This window comes from Leptinotarsa decemlineata, unplaced genomic scaffold, assembly GCF_025532065.1.
Source record: "Leptinotarsa decemlineata unplaced genomic scaffold, Ldec_3_MD MMD2_tig00026336_RagTag_RagTag, whole genome shotgun sequence".
Classification (NCBI taxonomy): Eukaryota; Metazoa; Arthropoda; class Insecta; order Coleoptera; family Chrysomelidae; genus Leptinotarsa; species Leptinotarsa decemlineata.
The window spans coordinates 5,432,848-5,448,881 of NW_027412692.1; the positions used below are offsets into that span (position 1 = coordinate 5,432,848).

The following is a 16,034-nucleotide window of genomic DNA, read 5'->3' on the forward strand; positions in this document are numbered from 1 at the left end:
TGCTGGAAATAATTTTAAAAAAATTGTGACTTTCTGAAGACGATAGAATTTTTCTCGGGACAAGATTATTAATTTTCATAATTATCACATATGGGCTGATGAAAACCCTCACGTTATTGTCGAAACTAACCATCAAGAACAGTTTTCTCTCAACGTGTGGCTTGGAGTTATTGGGGATGATTTAATTGGTCCTCATTTTCTACCTTCTTGATTAAATGGTGAGGCATACGTTCAATTTTTAAGAGAAGTGCATCCAGTACTGCTGAAGGAAGTTCCTTTGGGTTTCAGAAGGGATATATTTTCATGCATGATGGGGCTCCTGCCCATTTTAGTCAAGTAGCACGTCAGCATTTAACTGAAACATATGCAAATCAGTGGATATGTCGAAAAGGACCACAGAACTGGCCCGCTCGATCTCCGGATCTCAATCCTCTCGATTTCTCTATTTGGAGCCATTTACAGCATTTGGTTTATTGTACTCCTGTTCGCGATGTGGAGGACTTAAGAAACCGCATCATCGATGCGAGCAGGGTAATCAGAGAGACCCCAGGAAGATTTGAGCGAATACGTGGCTCAATGCGCCGACGTCTAGAAGTATGCGTAATGTCTGAAAGTAGACATATTGAACATTTACTATGATTTCTACATCTTGTGTGTTTTGTTATCAATAATATATACCTTTAATCACCCTTTCATCGTTTACCCTTTAATCGTTTAATGCAGGTACTAACTACAAAATAACAATAAATCCAGTTCGCATTTATGACGATGTATCTCTGTAGTTGTTCGTAAAAGAATTTTTTGCTGCGAACTGTTTTATTTTGGGCAAAAAACCCAAGAGACCTTTTTTGTTTAGAATGAAACAGGCTATCGGAAATGATTTTTAAATGGTAAGCAAATAATAAGACAAAAAGTTATATTGGAAATAAATTTTTAGGGGTTGCGTTTTCCACCCCTTACAACCATGAGCTAAGTGTCTTTTTGGTAGTACAAAACGTCAGGTGAATTTCAATCTATTGTAACTTCTTCAGTGCTTGTGAAAAAAATTGTTATACAAATTTTATGTACCCCCTTTAAGGGGCTGTATCTTAACAAGAGATGCTCCAATGAAATTTCTTTATATGAAAGATCCTATCTTTTTTTCGGTGAGGAATCACCTCCTTGAATGTTTTACACTTATTCAGTTACTGAATAAGTGTAAAAGTGTATATGCAAACTCGCAGTAAATAATCCGATTCGAATAACTATTTCAATACGATTTTCATGTATGTGGAGACCCGAAATGTATTGAATGGCATATTACAATGGCGCTGATCAAAGATACATTCATGATAGCGAAAATTCGAAACCATATAGGGGTCGTTTGTGAATCGAGATAATGAGAAGCTCGAGGCAGTTTAAAACTAATTATCTGATATCGGGTCTTGATAAAGGATCAGAATGTTCGGATGTACACAAAAGAAGTGAATATGTGGTTGATTTGGGAAATTTCCACTCAAGAGAAGTCAATTATTCATGTAGCTTTTAAACTTGTAGGTTAATTTCTTCGTCAATCAGTGTTGAATCAAATTTCGAAATACTGCAATACTGAGATCTAAATTTTTGAAAACATTAATTTCATTTGCTTTACGAAGCATGGTTGAGAGAGAACTCAGAGCACTTATTTTTTTACTTACCTTGGATAGTTTAAAAAGGTTTGGACTTCTTGTAGGACACTGAGGAATATTAAATTCTATGAGTTTGAGTATGTTTATATCTGGAATATTGTTGTTTATTACCTCGTATAAAAACATTTGTGTTACATGTCATCTATTATAAACAGATGATATTTTGAAATGCTGCCTCAAATCCATTGATTCAAGATGGAGGAGAGAAGAGGGTTTTGATTTTACGATAACTCCTAAAATAATAATTTGAATTGTATTTTGTAAAGAGCAGTTACCAATTTGTATGTGACCATTATTTCAAACATTGAAATGAGTTAAGTAAAGATATCTCTAAAAGATCTACATATGCCGTCGTGGACTTCAACATCACCACATAGTATAAAACAAAGTTGCTTTTCGGTGTCTGTACCTATGTATGTTTAGATCTTTAAAACTACGCAACGGATTTCGTTGCGAATTTTTTCAATAGATAGAGTGATTCAAAAAGAAAGGTTATATGTATATAACATACGTAACAAAGTAGAGAAACACTGAACATTTTTGAGGAATCTAATGTGATGTCGTAAATAAATCCATTTTTTGCATAATTGAATGGAACTGGCCTTTACTTGATGAAAATCCATATTAATACTTATTAATACAGTTTAATGTATGATTTTACAAAAACCCTGGACGCCCCAGCACATCAACAATAGATGAAAGTTGTTGTGGAGAATCGTCGAATCACTATTAGAGAAATTGTTGAGGATGTCGGCATATCGATTGACTCATACCATGTATGTTTTTCGTAAATTTTGAGCATGAAGCGTGTGACAGCGAATTTCATTTCAAAATTGCTAAATTTTGTTCCAAAAAACTGTCGCATGAGCATCGCTCAGGAATTATTGAATGACGTCAACGGCGATATACATTTTCATTAACGGGGCATAACTGCCAGTGCTAGTACTATAGTGCCACCAAGATTTAACCAAAGCCTCGGTAGATAATAACATTATCCTGAGGTGGATTAAAGGGCACGACAGGAGTAAAGGTAAGCGCATTACCGACTCTTTAGCCAAGGAAATGGCGCACCTATGGCCTGATGACTTCGACAATTGCGGAAATAGCCAAATGTTATATCCATGCTCAATCCCAAAAGAGATAGGATGAAATCAAAGGATGCATGCAATCTTGCCGGAATCACCCTTGGCGACCCTGGGAAGCTGGCGCCGAAGAAATATCTGGCGATGACCAGGAAAAATCTACGCCTTACAGTAGGATTTCTGACTGGCCACTGTCAGCTAAGGAAATACCTACATAATATGGGGCTAGTGGACACACCTCTATGCAGGATGTGTGAACAGGAAGATGAGACTGTCAGGCATGTCCTGTGCGAGTGCCCGGAGTTCTCGTCAATAAGAGAGTGTGTGTTCGGCGAGTCTTGGCCTACACCTGCCAATATAAAGGAGATGTCTCCCAGATACCTGTCTACATTCCTGGAAAGGACAAGATGAACGATGACCTAGGAGGACAACTCCTTGAGAGGATGTACAATGGGTCACATGTGTCTTAAGTGCTGTTGGCTTACACTCACCCTTCCTACTCTACTGATACAGAACTGTTGACGAATCATGGGTAAGTATATGGTTATGACATCAAACCAAAGTCCAATCGTTCCAGTGGAAGAGCCCAGGAGCGCCAAAACCAAAAAAGCACGCCAAGTTCCATCAAATCTCAAGGTTTTGCTCACTCTTTTTTACGATTACCATAGCGTAGTGCATCAGGATTCTTGTCACATGATCGTACGGTCAATAAGGAGTATTAGTTTGATGGTATACGCCGCTTGCGAGAAGAAATATGAAAATAACGTCCGGTATTGTTGAAAAAAATAATTGCTTTTGCATCACAATAATGCATTTGCTCACGCGTCATTGCTTGTTCGTAATTTTTTGGATAAAAACACCGTAATCATGCCTCATCCACCATATTCACCAGATTTGCCCCTCTGCACCTTTTTTCTATTCCATACAGTGTATATCGTGAGTCTGTGAGTTATTTCCTACGTCCCTGATCCTATAAAATATTTTTTCATTCTATAGAGAACCTTTTTTTAGGTATACCCGTCGTCTGTCATCCATAAAATAAATAATTGTGAAAATTGTATTCAAGAGAAATTCAACAATGATTAGAGAGTGTACAGACACATAACTTTTGAATTTTCCACTGTGCTTCTGCTTTTGATTGTTCACGGACATTTCCGATATGTAACCTTAAGAGGACAACTATCATTTAATTCATTTGAAATATTCCGATGACATATTATATCGCTGATGTATCGTCCATGTATTGATATTCGTAACCTGTATTCCAGGTTATTTATCAATGATTCCATCTTTCTATTATTTTAATCTTCTTTATTCGATTCGCTCCTTCATATAGGTCAACATCTCACCGAGCTCTGTTGAAGCCATATAATGTGAAAAATAACTTCTCTTCTCCAACGAAATCCACAATAATGACTCGGCTTTTATTTGAGTAGCCAGACCCTAGTTTATCAAAAATGGATTTTCTCTTCAGCGAATTTTCTAGAGTTTCCAGTGGTTTTACGGATATGATTCGATGAAAGATCAAATGGCCATCCTGGAACAAAGTATTGAACTGGGACTTTTCTCATTATCTTTATATATGATTTTGGAAATTCAACAGATATTCATCAAAAATACTATTATTCATTAGCCTCGTTGAGAAAATCTCCCAATCCCTTGACAACAAGGAGATTGCGGTTGCTGTATTTCTTGATATTGAAGGAGCATTCGACGATGCACTACCTAAATCTATAGGAGTGTCTCTGGCTAGGAAGGGTATAGAATCGACCATAACTGGCTGAATCTTCTGAACCTGGTAGCTCCTCTTCAAGGAGGAGCTACCAGGTTCAGGGTCACTAGGGGCTGCCCTCAAGGTGGGGTACTATCTCCCCTTCTTGTGTGCGTTTAAATTGGTGGATACTCTGCTTGATAAGTTGATCTGCAAGCTTATGTAGATGACCTCGTCATCCTGGCAAGGTCCACACCGGGAAGGGTACCTTGAAATATCATTCAAAGCACGTTGGACGTTGTTCACAGTTGGTGCCTGAGGGAGCAGATGTCTGTCGACCCTATCAAAACTATGTAAATCCCCTTCACCGAGAGAAGAAAATTGAACGATCTAACGCCACTTTCCCTCAATGGTGAGGTCATTCCATTTGCAACGGAGGTGGAATATCTTGGCAATGTCCTTGATAAAAGACTCACCTGGAACGCTCACTTGGAAAAAGTTTTACGCAAAGCCAGACTGTCTCTATGGATATGTCGAAGGATGTGTGGTAAAACTTGGGGTTTAGGTCCCAAACAAATCCATTGGATATATATGATAATTGTCAGACCAATGATCACTTATGGTGCAATTGCTTGGTGGCCAAGGGCTTTACAGAAAACGGCACAAGCGAAGCTCTCTGGCTTACAGAGACAGGCTTCTCTGGCTATCAGTAGTGCCATCAGTACCACAACGTCAGCGGCCATGGAGATCCTTCTAGATCTACCTCCTCTTCACATTTTTATGGAAAGAGAGGCTAGATGGACTGCATACAAACTTGTGCACATTGCCAATTGCACAAATCAATTCAATGCAGGGTGCAACAGACTGTTGGTTGACATTGGAAGTCACAGAATTCTGGAAATGACCTCTTAATTTATGCCTCCAACTGTCAACTACGAACTAATAAAGTACGAACCTTATAAAGTACTATTCCCGAGTAGAGAGGACTGAATCCTCCGAGAGAAGGAAATATTAAGAGCAGATAGTTGTTGGTTCACAGATGGATCTAAACACCTTCCGGTTCTGGTGCAGGTATTTCCAGTCGCAGACCCAGGACAGAGTTATCTACGTGCCTAGGAACTTATGCGACTGTATTTCAAGCGGAAATTCACGCTATTGAATTGAACCTCACTCACAACTCAATAAAAATCGGACAGTCAAGCGGCTACTACCGAGCAACGTTTAAATTGGTAGCAAACTGCCAAAAACGACTCTCCTCGAGAGGAAGACTTAACAGATTGTCACTGGTCTGGATTCCTGACCATATTGGCCTGGAAGGCAATGAAGCTGCTGACTCTCTCGCAAAGGAGGGTGCTGAAAGCGGCTTCATCGGACCAGAACCTGTCATTGGCATCGCTTTGGGCTTTGCCAAATAAACACTGAACACCTGGATGGCAAGAAGATGGCAGAATCTTCCAAGATTGGCTTACTCCAAAGCGTTTATTCACCCTTCGAAGCTTGATTCCAAACAGTTGCTGGACTACAGTCCAGGATGAACTACGATGTCTAACAGGCCTTCTTACAGGTCACTGTCATTTGAATCATCATATGCAGACACTTGGACTGTCGGAAGACAGTGTATGTCGCCTCTGTCTGTAAAATGATGAAACAGCAGAGCATATACTTTGTGCCTGCCGCTGGGGACCGAATCAGTTTTTTTGAGTTTGGCAGATCCGTACTCTCACCATCTGACCTGAAAGACCACTCACCATACAAACTAATCGGCTTCGTTAAGAAGCTGAGTTTATTTGGTCTAGTATTAATAGGTGTGAGCCACAATAAACCCTTGTGGGTTGCGATGGAGGGTCACCTACCTACCTACTATTTATCAATCCAGAGGGCCAGCTCCATTTTTCCGCTTTCAATTTCATATCGTAAAAATTTAAGTGGAATATTCGAAAGCTCATATCCCTGAAAAGCAAATTGACCTCAATCCTCAAGCCATCTTTTGGAAGACAACCACGACTTCAATGTAAACGACGACGTACTGCATATAGAAAATAATGGACAAAAATTAAATCTGCTGAAGTCGTTGGAAATAAATGAACGTAAAAAATCTAATTATCTATTGAACGACCAACAAGAAGTTAGTTCCTCTCCACTTGAATTAGTTTTTATGGAAAAAATCGTTAGTAACAATAATTTACCTGAATTTTACTAGTTCGAACTTCCATTGACTAATATGATTTGAAATCTATGAAAGAAACAATGAAAATCAGAATGGATAGCTGAAATATTGATTATATTAAGCAATGTATCATAAAATAAAAGTACAATGAAACGAATAAAATAATCAAGATAAAAAATGAATATGACCACAGAGTAAAAAAGGAGAAATGAAAATAAAAATGAGCAAAACATTGAAGAAATAAATTGAAAAAATTAAAAATAGATTTCAATCCAAGTTACTTAACGACATTTCGATTGTTAATATCCACAATCATCTTCGGATGATGAGTGGACTATTCTCCCAGTAACCATTCCGTTGAAGATATTTTCTGATGATGCCTAGTTCCCTACCGAGACCTTCCTTCGTATTACATAGCCCAAAAGCACGATCCAATAGAGTCTTGAAATATGAAAAGAAATTACAAAGAAGTCATGTTCCATTTGCTATCTTACTAAAACTAATCATACGTATGACACTGGCCGGCAAGGGGCTTATCGTAATCCAATAGCAATTTAGTTGGGAGAGTCTATACCTTTACGATCGCTCGCCATCAGCCGTGGCGTGTACTGTAGTGTTATTGGTTTTCACAAAGTAACGGGTCACTGTATTCAAAATTTCAAGCTCATATCCCTGAAAAGTAGATTGACCTACTTCTTTATGCCATTTTTTGGAAGACAACCACGACTTTAATATAAACTATGACGTACTGCATACAGAAAACAAAGGACAAAAATTAAACCTGCTGGAGTCGCTGGAAATCAATGAACGTGAATGGATAACCTACAATAACCATATTTTATCTTGTACTTTTTCACAAAGCAATTTCTAGCGTTACAGCATTTATCGTTATCCAATTAAGTACCTTAAATACATTGTGCATTTAATATAGATCAATATGGCACTCCACAGCATGTAATTTTAATGAATATTTTCGAAGATATTACAGATTTAAATTGCAGGAACATAGCGGTTGTGGCGATATCGGCCGGGGGGGCGGCGGCGCATGCCTATAAATAGAGCGTCGAAGGCCGTGCTTCGCACTGTAGTACTTTATGATTAGCAGTGATCGCCCACGTTTATGTGTATGTTCAGTATCAGCATTGCACCCATGCGGAGTCGGGGCAAATCACTAGTAAATCTATGAAATAAGAAAATGTGAACTGTGTGTTTTATTATATCTTAGAGAATATTACTGGAGTTTTTTTCCCAACACCAAATCATTATTTTCAACACCTTGATACGTGTTTCGATCACCAAATAATCATCTTCAAAGAGGAAGATTAAACTGGAAACTAACGCGAAAGTAACGCTATTTATGCTATATAGATATCCCATACAGGTAAACCTTTCAGGTGTACCACCCATACAGGTATACCAACCTAAATAAATTTTACAATTTTGCCTTATCTATTATTTTACAATATATGTTGACCTGTTATAGCTGTATATAAAACAATTTTCAGCTATATAAAAATTAATTTCACAATATTGCCTATCTGAATTTATTTTTGCAATGTGTCTTTATGTAGTAATCGGTAAACCCAACTACACTATTTCAATAAGTTTTGGTATAGGTCCGTCATCGTTATTCATAATATTATTGTGTTTACTTATTTCTACACTCTCATAGGCATCTAGTTGCCTGTTGTTGTTAACTTGTCTAACTAATCTTAATTTCACATCAATTTTTCACATTCAGACAACCAGACAGACAGAAACGGCTGCTCTTTCGGCAGAATGAGAAACGAAGGTTTGCACAAGCCCATGTAACCCGCATATAGCAAGAGCTTTAGTGGTGGTTACATTGAAAATGAGTTTGTGCGCATGGTGGCGGGCTCGCCATCACGTTTGGCGCTTGCTGTTCTTCACAATGCAATTTGTACAAATTATCAACCTTAATTATTAGAGATTACTGATTGGTGACCAGGTAGTTTCAAGAACAGGTGGAGGCAGGGGAATTATTTGTTTGGAAGTGGTTGACAGTTTCATGGTGATATTTATAATCCGGTCAATCTAGACATTGGAAGGTACATAAATCTACAACAAGCTGCAAACGCGTGTAATTGTTCAAAACATAGTTAAAAATGAGATTTTGAAATTCCAAATGATTGCGATCCCTGGAAAAAAAATTTTTTGAGGTCAAAATTGGTTTTTCACGATTTTCTGAAAAACGGTAAGTTTTATCATGAAATAACTTCAGATAAAAATTGAAGGTCATAAAATTCTCTACAAAAAATCTATCAATACTTTTTTTTCTTAGAGCCACCGTTTCTGAGATACGACGAGTCAAAAAGTTGGAAAAGTTGTAATCGTCATTATGCCACCTATGAGGTAGTGTACTTAGCGTGTTTTTTTAACGTGGTTTCCCCAGGAGGCCTATTTCATATGTCTGTTGTGATTCTGTCAAATTGAAAACTTGCATAATAAAATATATTAGGAAGGGTTGGAAATTATAAAAGCGATTGAAATTTAAAAAATTCAAAAATTCATTCATCTGAGTCATAACCTTCAAATACTTCTTCTCATCGTTCTTCTTCTTGTTCTTCTTGATCTTCTTCTTCTTGATGTTCATCCTGAGTGTAGGCAAACTGCGTCAAGAGTGATGTATCACATGTTTCCTCGTTGGTATCAAATGAATCCTCCACTATTGGTGATTCAGCATTAGAACATGACTGGCCTTGACAATGTGTACATGCCAGAGAACACAACAGTCCAACTTTTTCACAACCACATTTAGCGCTGCATCCCTTTTTACAGTTGCAAAAAATTGTGTTCAGCAGTTTTTTCGGCGCAGGTGGGAGTAAAGTCTGAATAGGTTCTAATGCATTGTCGACCAACTTCCACCAACGACCAAATAATCAGTACGTCGGCATCGTTATTAGCCTGTATAACCAATATATTTTCGCCAATAAACTTATCCTTCAACATTGAAATGAACCGACATTTGTTGTGAGTATTTGCAAGAAATTTCTGTTGACTGGTAGGAACTGTCATAAGTTCATCAAATAGAATATCTGAAGATGAAGATGTTGCTAAAGTTCGACGACGTTGTTCTGCAGCTTTAATATTTCTCGTGCAATCATCATAGCCATCAAATACGACCGTAATTCTGGCACCAAAATGTCTACGTACATACTGAATGTATTTATCTAAAATAATGCTAAATGTTTCTTCACTATCCCACACACACGATGTAGTAAGTATCCACCGTCAATGATGTATGTCGTATTAGTATTGTTAATTTCAATATTGACATGTTGGAAACAGGTCAGACTTCTGTGTTTTACGCATCCCGAGGTCATCAAACAACGATAAAGGGTAGGGAGCCAATTCATATTCAAAACATTTCTCAATTTCATTTTGAAATGCTGCAGTAATACTCATGCGCTGGAACAATAATACAGGGTCAACAGGTACTTTTTCTTCGTGAACTTTTATAGTACTACTCATCGCTAAAAGAGGAACAACTTTGTCTGCACGTTTAAATTCAATATCATTGAATGTTAGTCCTGTTATTTTCGCCATAGAGGCAAGTCCAACTTCACGAGCTTTATAACAGTTTATTTTATCATCACCAACGACACCACTTGCAATAGATATAATTTTGTTTTCCTCTGGAAAAGGGTCATGTATTGAGAACCACTCTAAAAGTTTTCGGATGTCTTTAGCATCTTTTTTTACTCTTGAGTCACTCGCATCAACATGCTGCTCGGTCGTATCCATCCTAACATTAGCGAGATCTTCTAATTTTTCACACACTGTATTCATTGCATGCATACTATAAACCCATTTACTTATAACACTCTCTTTCGTACTTCTCCCTCGAGCAATACCTCCATCGGTAAATTACAACTTCAGAAATGTATATACGTGGCATACTTATGCATATAATGACGATTACAACTTTTACAACTTTTTGACTCGTCGTATCTCAGAAACGGTGGCTCTAAGAAAAAAAGTATTGAAACATTTTTTGTAGAGAATTTTATGATCTACAGTTTTTATCTGAAGTTATTTTATGATAAAACTTACCGTTTTCCTGAAAATCGCGAAAAACCAATTTCATTCGAGATTTTTGACCTTTGATCTCTAATAATTTTTTTTCCAGGCATCGCAATTATTCGGAGTTTCAAAACCTTATTTTCAACTATGTTTTGAACAATTACACGCATTTGCAGCTTGTTGTAAATTTATGTACCTTCACTCTTATTTTTTAGTCTAATTTGACCGGACTATTACTACTCCGGACTTTCATTGTCTGATATGTTTCTATGAAAGAAACAAATGAAATTATAACGAATAGCTGAAATATCAATTATATCAAGCAATGAAACGTGAAATGAAAATAAAATAAAACTAATGAAAAAATGAAAATGACCACAGTGTGGAAAGAAATGAAAAGAAGTATCGAAATAAGCAAAAATATAGAAAAGAAAATTCAGAACTAAAAACTCACCGAGAGGGAAATATCTGAATACCGAAAACCCACTCACACGGGACAGTATCTGAATCACGAATCCAACCACCATCAATCTGCCAGAAGAGGAATCATCAAGAATCTATTGGATCGTGCTTTTGGGCTCTGTAATACGGAGAAAGGTCTCGAGAGGAAACTAGTCATTATCAGAAAAGATCTTCAACGGGAGAATAGTCCACTCATCACCCGAAGATGATTGTGGATACTAACAATCGTGAAGTAACTTGGTTTGAAATCTTTTCCTTTTTCGATTTTTTCAATTTCTTCTTTGATTTTTTGCTCATTTTTATTTTCACTTCTTTATACATTTTTACTCTTTGGTCACTTTCATTTTTTATCTTGGAACTCCGAACTAGTAAAATTCAGGTAAATCATTGTTACTAACGATTCGACTGACTCTAGGAATTTTTTTAATGAAAATAAATTCAAGTGGAGAGAAACTAACTTATTCTTGGTCGTTCAATAGAATATTAGATTTTTCACGTTCATTGATTTTCAACGACTCCAGCAAGTTTAACTTGTGTCCATTATTTTCTGTATGCAGTACATCGTAGTTTATATTGAAGTCATGGTTGTCTTCCAAAAGATGGCTTAAGGATTTTAGTCAATCTGCTTTTCAGGGATATGAGCTTTCGAATATTCCCCTTCAACTTTTCCGATATCGAATTCAAAGCGAAAAGATGGAGCGGACCCTCTGAAGTAATATATAGTAGTATTTTTGATGAAAATCTGTTGGATTTCCATGATCGTATATAAAGATAATGAGAAAAGTCCCAGTTCAATACTTTGTTCCAGGATGGTCACTTGATCTTTCATCAAATCATATTCGTAAAACCACTGAAAACTCTAGAAAATTCGCTGAAGAGAAAATCCATTTTTGATGAACTAGGGTCTGGCTACTCAAATAAAAGCCGAGTCATTATTGTGGATTTCGTTGGAGGAGAGAAGTTATTTTTCACAATATATGGCTTCAACAGAGCTCAGTGAGAGGTTGACCTATATGAAGGAGCGAATCGAACAAAGAAAATTAAAATAATAGATAGATGGAATCATCGATAAATAAATAAAGGTTACGAATATCAATACATGGCCGATTTATCAGCGATATGATATGAATCATCGAAATATTTCAAAAGAATTAAATGATAGTTGTCCTTTTCAGAGAGAGATTTCATATGATCAGGGACCTAATAAATGACTCACAAACCGACGGTATACACTGTCTGGAACAGCAAAAATCGCAGGGGGGCAAATCTGGCGAATACGGTGGCTGAGGCATGATGACGGTGCAATTAATTTTTTAACAATACCAGGCGTATTGCCTGGTGCGTAACATCAAAATAATTACACCTTATTGACCGTACGATCATATGACATATAATTTTCTGAAATAATTTGAATGAGAATGAGGTAAGCTGGGTTCGTTCAATTTCCACAGAACAAAAATATTCATGACAATCAAGGTGAAAATTGTCGAGCTAAAAATATAAAATTGACGCATAGTAAAAGAATTACTTAGTTATTAAAAACACAAATCCTTATTTTCAGATTCTGAAAGTGAGCGAGAAGGACTTCTTCGAAGAGATGGGTGTGTTTTTCATAAGCTTCGTCGGCCAATATGGATACGATAGGGTTTTGTCTGTGCTCGGCCGACATATGCGGGACTTTCTCAATGGCCTGGATAATTTACACGAATACTTGAAGTTTTCCTATCCGAGAATGAAGGCGCCTAGTTTTTTCTGTGAAAACGAATCTAAACAAGGGCTGACATTGCACTACAGAAGTAAGAGAAGGGGCTTCGTATATTACACCATGGGACAAATCAAGGAGGTGAGTTAATTAATGTGTATGTGCATCCCTATGGATGTGCTTGGAATCAATTGAAGATGTTCTGAGACAAATTATTCACTATCGAAATTCATGATGTTCAACATGTTTCTCCTGCATTCTGACCCTCAGGTTTGATACACCCTGTATATATTATATTCACGCCTATCCTGAACATTATTCGGTCATATTCTTCATAATTTTCTGCTCGGTATATTCTTTTTGTAAAGTCTGTTTCAGACATATTTTTCAATTATGAATTACCATTTGTACTTATGTTTTTAAAAAGGTCAGTACAGCTCATTATTCTTTTTTTGAAATATGGTACACGTAGGATATCTTTTATGTCATTTATACCTTGAAATTTCTGATACAAGGTTGATCCCAATTAGTTGCATGGCATAAGACTTTGTTATCATACGGAGTCTATTAAATTGATGAACCAGTGGCATTTTTTCTAATGCAATGCTCTCTAATATTTTTGATAGAATATTATTAAAGTGTAAAACTTTTTGTGACGTAATGTTATGAGAAGTAAATAGAAGATGGCTTCAGTATGTATTGGATCATTCAGCTCCATCGCAGAATGGTGTTGACCGTGTCGAACTACTAGTTCAAATGTCGGCCACCGATGTTGCTCGATGAGATCAACTTCGCTTGGGAATTTTTTTTAAGAAAACATTTCTCGATCTAATTATTCTATACCCAACATTAAGTGGATACATAAAAACCTATTCTCTCGCAACCAGAATGCCGGTTTTTTCTATTGGAACAGATGAATTTGTCGGACCATCAAGCATTACGGAAATAATTCACATTCTGTCAATATCAACTGATATCAATGACCAAAAAAGTATCTCGATGCCTGAATTGGCCCATAAGAATATTTATTAGTGATAGCTAGGTTTGTATTTTTCGAAATTATCTGTCTTATTTTCACCTTCTGACAAATTAGAATCCTTAGGAGTTATACAAGAGTACACATTCAAAAGTATCGTTGATCTGGCAGTTCTGTAGTTGATATCATGAAGAAAGTCGTAAACCACCATACACTCAGATATTTGGAAAGCTTCAACATCTTGAGCGATTATCAATATGGCTTTCGGAAACAAAGATCAACAGGCCACCTTCTATCGTATGCCAGCCATATCTGGAATAACGAAATCGAGTAACATGGAGTGTCAAAAGCTGTTGTGCTTGATATTTCCAAGGCCTTTGACCTTGTGTGGCATGAGGGTTTGCTGGCCAAACTTCGATGCTATGGCTTGTCCGATCATTTTTGTGTGTGGCTCTTCAGCTTCCTGAAAGAACGTTCTTTGCAAGTGACCGTCGATGGATATCTCTCGTATACTTTCACCATCAACGCTGGTGTTCAGGAATTCCATATACCACCTTGCTGACTTGTTTCATCATTCCATTTGGATTCCAGGACATCAGCTACGGAGGCACATCTTCACCGGCAGCAGGAGTTTGCATATGAGGATCTAGAAGTGATTTTGAATTGGGATGAAAGTAACCAGGTTCAATTTCACAAAAACCCAGGTACCAGTTTTCTCCAAGACGACAAATGTCTCCGAACCGGATATAATAATGTTAGGTCAGACAATTCCACTTTCTGCTTCGATAAGTTTGTTAGGGGTTAAAATGGACACCAATATGTTTTGACACAATCTCGCTGAAATTGCAAAGGCTGCTTCTCAAAAGCTTGAAGAACCAAACAACTGTTCACACCTCAGGAACGTTTGATGCTTCATAAAGTTCAGATCAGACCTTCTTTGGAGTGTTGTTCTCATGTTTGAAGCTTTGCCCCAAAAATACCGTGAAGTTGCTGGATCCATAAGCCATAAGCTTGATTGGAGACGCTAACATCACGTGCAACCTTGATAGCCTGGAACATCGAAGAAAAGTTGGAGATTTGTCTCTCTTCTATAGATACTTTCACAGGAAGTGTTCAAATGATTTGGCACATTTGATTCCACCAAGAGCGGTACATATCAGAAATACGCGACGGACTATGGCTGCTAATCGTTTTGAGGTTGAACTCAGTACACCCCGAACTTCACTGTTCAAGAACACTTTCATCCGGAGAACTGCGTTTATGTGGAATAAACTTCCTGAGAACATTTTCACAAATGGATTGAATCTCCAGCGATTCAAATTCAATGTGAATCGCTACTTTTGCACAGGCACCGCTCTGAGAGCACCTTGAGGATTTTCCTATAGTGCTTGTATTTTGTCCTTAACAAAAAACGTAATTAGGCATAGCATGCCAGGAGACGAAAAAAACAAACAGTTTTCTTCACCTCCTGAAAACGCCAACTTGGTTGGTGAAACGCGCATCGTGGTGATTGGGAAAAGTGCTTGTTTTAGATCCCTTTCACCCTGGAGGTTCTCGTTCAATCTTTCAATAGACGCACTCCTTTATCGGATTCCGTAGCCCCAGAGCTGGTTCAGGGCCTAAATTTGAAGTTGGTGATCCGTATCCCGTACACTAATCAGCTTTTTCGATGCCTTTGATACCTGACACCCAGTATATAGTAATTCTATTTCTGTCCGTCGTCTTCCTCAGACGGCATTTCCAGACTAGTCTCGAAGTCACTTTTGTGTTCATTAGTGCCCCCATAGCAGACCGGCTGTTGTGGTAATATCAATCCGCTTATTCCGTTGAGGCGTTAAATTATTGTTCCTTCTCCGTTGCAGGACTTCTGAAATGAAGATTTCTTTCTGTACAGTAAAGTATCCTTTCATATATTCGGTTATTGACCCGTGCCCAGATAACTATTCATTCACTCGTGCGGTTGAAATATTGAACTGCGAAGTTTGTGATGAACATGTATTTCGATATCATGTGGTCTGGGAACATGTTTGAAGTTCATTCCTCGACATGTTTCAAAACTTATATTTTGACCAAACCCATGTAACTTGGTGTGTAGAGCCAATACATTTTGTCTGGTTTCAGCCCCCATGGCTTTTGGTAGATACGTCTGGTCAGCAAGAGTGCTACCTCTGTCTTTCTCTTCACTATTTCTAAATGATGGTTCAAGTTCAGCTTGGATTAAAG

General features: G+C 37.5%; 1 protein-coding gene across 1 annotated transcript in view; it reads left to right on the forward strand.

Moving 5' to 3' along the window:
* Gyc88E (Guanylyl cyclase at 88E) overlaps window positions 1-16,034 on the forward strand; it is a 169,452-nt gene that overhangs the window by 79,496 nt on the left and 73,922 nt on the right. The window contains exon 3 of the mRNA XM_074183199.1: window positions 12,695-12,976. Within this exon, the coding sequence (XP_074039300.1) occupies window positions 12,695-12,976 (282 nt within the window). The remainder of the gene's footprint in view (window positions 1-12,694; window positions 12,977-16,034) is intronic.